The following is an 8,901-nucleotide window of genomic DNA, read 5'->3' as shown; positions in this document are numbered from 1 at the left end:
AGTGTAGGAAGTAAAAAGTGTTAATTATTCTAATTGTAAAATTCACTGTTTAAAAGTTTAAGTCCTTCTTTGGTGAAATAACAGAGGGTTAATGAGGGTAATGCAGTTGATGTTGTGCATCTGCACTTTCATAAGGCGTTTGATAAAGTACCATAAATTAGACTTGTTAGCAAAATTAAAGCCCATGGGATTAAACAGACAGTGACAGTGTGGATTCAAAATTGACTATGGGAGAAAAAACAGAGAATAGTGGTGAATGGTTGTATCACAGACTGGAGGTAGGTATACAGTGGTGTTTCCCAGTAAAAACAACTTGCATTTAAATAGCACCTTTAACATCCCAAGGCACTTCACAGGAGTGTTATCAAATAAAACTTGACGCCAAGCCACATAGGAGATATTAGGGGAAATGATTAAAAGCTTGGTCAAAGAGTTTTAAGGAGCATCTTAGAAGAAAGAGAGGTAGAGAGGTGGAGAGGTTTAGTGGGGGAATTCCGGAATTTAGGGTTTAGGCAGATGAAAACACAGCCGCCAATGGGAGGAGCGATTAAAATCAGGGATGCAGAAGAGGCCGGATTGGAGGAGTGCAGATACCTTGGAGGGTTGTGGGGCTGGAGGAAGTTACAAAGATAGGGAGGGGCTTCATGGAGGGATTTGAAAACAAGGATGAGGATTTTTAAATCAAGGTATTGCGTAACCCGGAGCCAAAATAGGGAAGTGAGCTCAGGGGTGATGGGTGAACAGGACTTGGTGTGAGTTAGGATACAATCAGTAGAGTTTTGGATGAGCTTATTTTTATGGGGGGGTGAAACTGGGACGCCAACCAGGACTGCATTTGAATTGTCAAATCTGAAGGTCAGGGCATGAACGAGGGTTTCAGCAGCAAATGAGCTGAGGCACAGGGGAGTCAGGTGATGTTATAGAGGTGGAAATTGGATGTCTTAGTGATGGTGTGGATGTGTGGTTGGTTGCTCATCTCAACCAAGGTTGTGAATAACCTGGTTCAGCCTTAGACAGTTTCCAGGGAGAGGGATGGAGTTGATGGCTAGGGAATTGAGTTTATGGTGGGAACTAAGGATAATGGCTTCAGTCCTCCCAATGCTAAGATGGAGGAAATTTCTGCTCATCTCATACAGTTAGGCTCTGGGATTGGCATTAGGACCACTGGTCTTTTTGATATATATTAATGACTTAGACTTGGGCAAATAAAGGGCATGATTTCAAAATTTGCAAATGACACGAACTCAGAAACGTAGTAAAGAATGAGAAGGATAGTAACAGACTTCAGGAGGAATTAGACAGATTGGTGAAATGGACAGACACATGGCAGAAGAAATTTAAAGCAGGGAAGTGTGAAGTGATACTTTTTGGTAGGAAGTATAAGGAAAGGCAATATAAACTAAATGATACAATTTTAAAAGGGGTCAGTAACAGAAAGACCTGGGAGAGTATGTAGACAAATCTTTGAAAGTGGCAGGACAAGCTGAGAAGGCTGTTATAAAGCATATTGGATCCTTGGCTTTAATAATAGAGGAATACAGTACAAAAGCAAAGAAGTTATGTTAAACCTTTATGAAACACTGGTTAGGCCTCAGCTGAAGTATTGTGTTCAATTCTGGTCAACACACTTTAGGAAGGATGTCAAAACCTTAGAAAGGGCGCAAAAGAGATTTACTAGGATGGTACCAGGGATGAGTTGACTTCAGTTATCTGTAGAGACTGAAGAAGCTGGGGTTGTTCTCCTTGGAACAGAGAAGGTTAAGAGAAGATTTGATGGAAGCATTCACAATCATGAATGGTTTTGATAGAGTAAATAAAGAGAAACTGTTTCCAGTGGCAGAAGGATCAGCGACTAGAGGTGTTTAGCAAAAGAACATGAAGTAATATGAGGAAAAAACATGACGTCGTGAGTTGTTGTGATCAGGAATGCACTGCCTGAAAGGGTGATGGAAGCAGATTCAAAAGTAACTTTCAAAAGGGAATATAAATACTTGAAGGAGAAAGAATTTGTAGGTATATGGGGAAAGAGAAGGTGAGAGGGACCAGTTGGAAAGCTGTACCAAAGAGTCAGCATGGGCAAAATGGGCCTCTTTCTGTGCTGCAGCATTCTATAATTCTACATTTACACCTAGCTTACAGCTGTTCAATTTCTTATAGTTTGTTTTAAATTGTTTGCCCATGGTCTGCTGCAACCTTGAGGAAATGAAAATCAGGTCTCGGAGATAATCATGTGTGCAGGGTGACCCAATCTTGTGTGGTAGAATAAATCTGCCAATTAAATTTGCCTGGATTAAAATAAATTTGCCAATAATTAGGAGTGACACTGAGCATTACAGAAATGCTACACAGAAGTGTTACAGGAAGTGTTCTACAAATGTGTTGTAGGAAATGTGTGATGGTGCATGCTAAACTCAAGGTTTAATATAATTGTAGATGATATTGTATCAGTTCAGTCAGAGGCTTAATGTTGCATAGGAACATAGAAACAGGAGTAGGTCATTCAGCCAGTTCCGCCATTCAATGGGATCATGGCTGATCTGCGACAGAACTTCATATCCCTTTGCCCCATATCCCTTAATACCTTTGAATAACAACAATTTATTAATCTCAGATTTAAAATTTACAACTGATCTAGCATCAACTGCCATTTGTGGAAGAGAGTTCCAAACTTTCACCACTGTTTGTGTGTAGAAATGTTACCTAATTTCAACCCGAAAGGTCTAGCTCTAATTTTTAGATTGTACCGCCAAATCCTAGACCCCGCAACCAGCAGAAATAGTTTCACTCTATCTACACAGGCCGTTCCTCTTAATATCTTGAAAACTTCAATCAAATCACCCTTAAACCTTCTAAATACCAGGTGTTCTATCCATTTCAGGTCCTTGTATTTAAACCCTTAGAGGCCAAGTATCATTCTGGTAAACTGTGCTGCACTCCTTCAAAGGCCAACATATCCTTCCTAAGGTGCAGTGCCCAGAACTGTTCACAGTACTCCAGGTGTGGTCTAATGAGGGCTTTGTATTGCTGAAGCATGACTTCTGCCCCCCCATATTCTAGTCCTGTAGATATAAAGGCCAGTATTCCAATAGCCTTCTTGGTTATTTTATGTACCTGTTCATGACATTTTAATGATCTATGTAACTGGATCTCCATTTCTCTTTGCACCTCCACTGTTTCTAGCTTTTGACCATTTAGAAAGTAGCCTGTTCTATCCATTTTAAGTCCAAGGTTGGCTACATTGAAAGCCATTTGCCACAGTTTTGCCCATTCATTTAATCTATCAAATATGTGTTATTTTATGCTTCTATCTTTCCATGCTTTCTTACTGGACTCGACGGTCTACAAAAGGTGAGATCAGATCATGTATCAGGCTATAAAAATTCAGGTATTCCAATTTCTATAAAGTGGTCATTCACTGGTCATGTCAGCCTGATTATATCAAACATCAGCTTGTCACAACTGGTATCATTGCCACCTCTAAGTCAGTTGAGTTCAAGCCCAATGGAAGGACGAGCGCATAATCTAGATTGAGACTTGACTGCGGTACTGAGGGAATGCTGCATTTACCAATGATATTGTCCTTTGGATGAAATGTTAAAATAAGTCTCAGGTGCACTTTAAAGATCTCATGGCACTACTTGAAGCTCTCATTATTCCTTAGCTCAGTTGGCTAGACCACTATAGTATGATCTAGAAAGACACCAACAGCACAGCTTCAATCCTCATACTGGCTGTGGTAGTTCATGGAGGCCTGCCTCCTCACCTTGCCCCACACTTGTGGAGTGGTGACCCTCGAAGCTATACATCACCAACTGTCTTTCTCTAAGAGGGAGAGATGCCTATGGTCCTTTGGGGACAATGGCTAGAGCAATGATCTTTTCATATTTGTCTGCATTACAACAGCCACTTTACTCAAAGTAATTTATTTCATGTGAAGTGCTTTGAGCCGTTTGACAGCTGTGATAGGGTCCAATGTGAGTCTTTTCATGCCTAAATTGAAATTCTGTTATCGTAACTGTGATGTAGCAAACTCTGTGCTCTGAAGTATATAAAAATATATGAAGATATATATAAATATAGATATGATTATCATGAAGTTTTGTTCAGAGTTCATACTTTTGAAGATTCAACCAAGCCGATTCCTGCCACAAATCACACCTTTGTGTGACACTTGTTGCTATTTATTCGATGTGAAAAGAAGCCCTGAAAGTTTGAATAGGATGCTATATTGTACTTCTTGTGATATCAAAAATTACTTATTTAAAGCATGTGTTTAAATAGTTTGCGTGTATGTGGAATGACCATTCATGATATATACACTCACTACTCGATTCATTTTCTCAACATTTCTAACTATACTGTTACCGGGACAATGCGTGCCTTAGTCTAAAATCTAAAGTAAAATGCCAAATCAATGTGAATGGGAAATCAATTTTAGATAAAACGATCAAAACGCAGATGCAATGATTATTCTAGAATAGCACTAGCTTTCTGACCATTGTAACATCATGAGTGTAATAGCAAACTGAAGGGTTTATGATGCTATCATTTGTGATGCCATCTGAAGAGCCGGACAAGCGTGTTAAGGACAGAGCATCATTAGCCCATTATAGAGGCACACCGGGGTAAGCAACTTACATAGCAGTTCCAGGAAATTCATGTGCAACGTTTGTAATATGTACCAACTATGGACTTGCATAATTCTCGCTAACGAAAATTAACCTCTATTTCTTTTTACGCCTGAGTTTGTCTTACCTTAATGCACTTTTCCCAAGTGATAACTCAAAGCTCTCGGCGGCGCTCAGTCAGAAAGTACACGAAATACTTAGGGATGAACTTTCTATATTCTAAAAATAGCTTTACAATATAGGGGCACTCTACCACAATAGCTCTCTCCACATATTGCTGTAACTACAGAAAGTAGGTTTCGGGTGTGCGGGTTTTATAATACAATAAAATTAATTCTTCCAAACTATAGCTTTTTAATGTTACTAATCTGCCTCAAGAAAGTTTGCTATGTCTCGACGTACAACAATGGGTACACGCCTTTCTCTCATGTCCCACAGGTTGGGGGGACTCTGGCGGTGGCGACCAGAGAAAGATCGATCGATAAAAGAGAAAAAAAGGGGAGTTGTTGATACCAACCCGCAGCCTCTCAAATGGAAGTAAATGAAAGTGCAGAGTAAAAGATAGGAAAAGGAAATCTCACGAAATCTGCCCAAAGAGGATCAAAGGAGTAGAAAGAGTACAGAGCTGTAACAAGGATTATAGACAATAGAAAATGGGTAAGCGGCTGTAAGGGGTGAAAGTTTGTAAATGTGTTATTTTTGATCATTATTTGACATGGGCACTAGATGGCGTGTTGGAGGATGATCTTTCAATGAGTTTTGAGCCGCCAGGTGTTGGGAATCTAACCGCCAGACATGTAAACTTCAATCACAGCAGAAAAAAATGACACAATTACAAAATCTGCTGCATCGCTACACATATGTTACGATTATACACACCAAGCGTTTTGTACATTCCTCATTGTCCATTTTTAATGCAGCTTTGTCCGAGGGGCAAGATTCCCCCGCCCCCTTTTTTTACAGGATTAAATCTAACAGCTTGACGAATCGAACCGTCATGGATCATAACCGTTAAAGGACAATTACAACGCTTTAATACGTAACTTCTTTCAACAACTTCTCAACGGTTCATTACTGCTTGTGGAGTCAGCTGTGAAACAGAGTGGCACTGAGCGGAGAGCGTATCCCAGCACTAAAGTACACCGGATTGTTTAGTGCGGATTCAACTTCCAAATCATTTGTAGCCTGCCATTGAAAGTCGGTCATATACTTGATATTTCTTTAAATCGATTGCATGGTTGTCAGTAGAGGCAGAAGCCATGGGTCAATTATTATTTAACAGGGATAAAAAATGTTTTAAAAGTACATTCTTTTCAAAAAAATCGTATTCTCTTTTACGATTCAATGATTGACAAAACATGGAAGTGAAACCCTTGAAATCAATTTTTAAATTTTGCAATGAACGCCTGCAAGTGATTTCACTGAAACAGATGCGATTCCCCCCCACCCCCCCCCCCCCGCCCCCCCCCCCCAATCCTTCACCCATGACAGAAGGAACCACACATTGCTTGCTTTGCGGCCCCATCTTCTATTCCTTACAACTGAAATGTTTCGGGGGTTATACATGGATTTCTTGTGTGTTCATATGTCAAGTGTTGCACTCACTCGAGGTTAGAACGGCTGACAGAGAGCGCATGTTATGTGTATGCAGCAGCATATAATTAAAAAGTAAAGATATTTTTGTCCTTTTCCAGTCAGCAGATTGTATGGGTTTACACAAAGATTATGCAAATATCTAAGAACCTGAGAGTTTTGTTTTGCACGAGACCCAGATAAAGAAAGGAATAGATGAAAGTGTTGCCATGTTTTAAATATTAGTCAGTAGCTTACATGTAATTGAGATTCTGATTGAAATGTTAGTATGGGAGAAATTGTTTCCATCGTTTTCGCATGGGTCGCGTTATTTAGTTTTGCTGCTGGCTTCCAGCGTGTTTGGTCTTCGGTCTGTTTGTTCGTGGAATGAAGATCAGTTAGTGAGTGAGGGAGAGAGAGAATTGCCTTTGGAACTTAGTGTGCGGTTGTAGTGATGCTGCATATGGAGACTGTGCTGATTTGGAGTGTTATTGTTTTTGGAAGGAGTGCACTTTGTTCGAGTTCTTGTTTTAGCAGATGTCCCAGCCGCTGACTTCAGCTATTGTTTTTTTTCTTCCCTCTCACCCACTTCGTCTGTTTAGTTATAAATGGAAAGCGGCGCCTCCCACATCTCCGGGCATTGGAGGAGACTCCCATTCAGTACTTGGTTACCTTGTCACGATTGGACATCCCGGTGCAAGAAACAATAGAAGAGATTCTCCCAATCATCTCCCATCCGCCTATAAAATGCAGGGAAAGCCCAAAGGCGGCTACGCAAACCCTGATAATATTTCATCTTACCTGGGAGATAGGGAGAAACACACATTCTTATGAGCAACTGGGGCGTCCATAGCAAGTTTGAACTTCTCTCTCTCTCCCCCCATCCCTTCTTAAGCCTGACGAATGGATTCCGATGCCAGTTTAATCTCAAGCCAACCGTCCTCTCCGGATATTTTTCTATCTGACGAGCCAACCTCAGGCTTTTCTGGCACCGTGTCGTCCACTCAGAGCGACTGCGGCGCGGAGCTGTGTGGCGAGCGAGAGGGTCAGCTCAGAGCCAAGGACAACATCAGGCTAAAGGACAAGAAGCAAATGAGCGACTCGGAGCTGCAGCAGCTGAGGCTGAAGATCAACAGCCGGGAGCGCAAACGGATGCACGACCTGAACATCGCCATGGATGGCCTGCGGGAAGTCATGCCTTACGCACATGGACCTTCGGTGAGAAAGTTGTCCAAAATCGCCACCTTGCTCCTAGCCAGAAACTACATCCTGATGCTCACCAACTCCTTGGAGGAGATGAAGAGGCTGGTGAGTGAGATCTATGGTGGCCACCACAGCAGCTTCCATCCATCGGCGGCTTGCGGGACCCTTGCCCACGCCGGGGCGCCCCTAGCCGGGCACCCGGCTTCTCACGCACCTCACCCGGTTCACCATCCCATCATGGCCCCGGCCGTCACTTCAGCCTCTCTGTCCGGCGGCAGCATCTCGGCCGTGAACAGTATCCGAGCCCCTCACAGCCTCCTGAAATCGGCGAGCTCAGCCTCGGCTCCACTGGGCAGCAGTTTCCAGCAGTGGGGAGGGATGCCCTGCCCGTGTACAATGTGCCAAGTGCCGCCACCTCACCATGTCGCCAGCATGAGCACAGCCGGCATGTCGCGATTATCCTCTGACAGCAAGTGAGAGACTGCACCAGGGGCGCAAAGACTCTTCCAATCGCCTTTCATAATTTAGTCGAGGTGAGAGTATTTGACTCCCAGGGCAAGTTTTAACATCAGTTTGTTTGTTGTTCTGTCCACCCTTGCACAGAGGTGAATCTTACTGCGGTGAAATCTTTGTGATGAAATGTATTTTGATGTATCTGTGTAAAAGTTGCAGTAACCCTTTTCCAAACCAACCCCTCACTTTCCGTTTATTTAATCGTGAACGGATAAAAGAAGCGGATGGTCTGCAGATAGGATTTAGGGGAACATCCCAGTTTTAGTATACTTTCTACCCTCTCTCAGGACAACTGGATGTATTATTTCCACATTAGAACATAAAGGTCGAAAGAAACCCGGCAAAAGGGATACTGCAGCTTTATTTAAGGTGAATCTGACTGTAAAGTGACCCACCAGTAAACCTGATTATGGTTTTCAACTGTAGGGAACCTTGGGGAGTATTTCCTGCACAATTGCTTTATCCGGTGATGCTGTTACATTAAATGAAGTTTCTAAAATCATATGTAGGAAGGACATTTCTCTCCATAGAATTCTATGAAATGGTCACAGACAATGGATAAAGAGGGGGAAGAACAGCCAAGTACAGTTTCCTACTCCGGCACCTGCACGAAAAAACCCGACTGGCCAACTCCCCGGAGCTGTAGATAGGACGACATGTAAAAACTTTGGGACTTGCTTTCCTGTGTAGTTTGTGCAGCGTTGGAAACTTTGATCCGTGCGTTCGATTAAAAACCAATGCATTTGGCATAATTACTCCAGCCCTGAACTTACAAAGACAAATTTGTACGCCTTTCTTGTAAAATAACTGTTAAACTTAATGAAATAAGGGTAACCGATGTTTGTTGCACCGTTATAAAGTACTTTTTCCCCCCAGAGCCGTTTGTGAATATATCTGCTTGTGTTTCGTTTGTTCTTGAGCTGATTTCGCCCAAACGTTTTCTGTGAATCTTTATATCGTTTTCTCTACAAATCCTGGATCTCTT

At 42.1% G+C, this 8,901-nt stretch overlaps 1 protein-coding gene across 1 annotated transcript; it reads left to right on the top strand.

Annotated features, from left to right (window-relative positions):
* The first annotated feature begins 7,103 nt into the window (after positions 1–7,103).
* LOC137374233 (oligodendrocyte transcription factor 2-like) lies at positions 7,104–7,880 on the top strand. The gene has a single exon (XM_068040020.1). It carries the CDS (start codon positions 7,104–7,106, stop codon positions 7,878–7,880), a length of 777 nt encoding a protein of 258 aa, XP_067896121.1.
* Positions 7,881–8,901: the final 1,021 nt, after the last annotated feature.

This window comes from Heterodontus francisci, chromosome 10, assembly GCF_036365525.1.
Source record: "Heterodontus francisci isolate sHetFra1 chromosome 10, sHetFra1.hap1, whole genome shotgun sequence".
Lineage (NCBI taxonomy): Eukaryota > Metazoa > Chordata > Chondrichthyes > Heterodontiformes > Heterodontidae > Heterodontus > Heterodontus francisci.
The sequence above is the reverse complement of the archived record's forward strand: the minus strand, read 5'-3'. Positions and strand labels throughout refer to the sequence as shown.

What these genes read in the sequence shown, in the direction of transcription:
- LOC137374233 (XM_068040020.1), top strand. Translation starts at nt 7,104, where the DNA reads ATGGATTCCGATGCCAGTTTAATCTCAAGCCAACCGTCCTCTCCGGAT.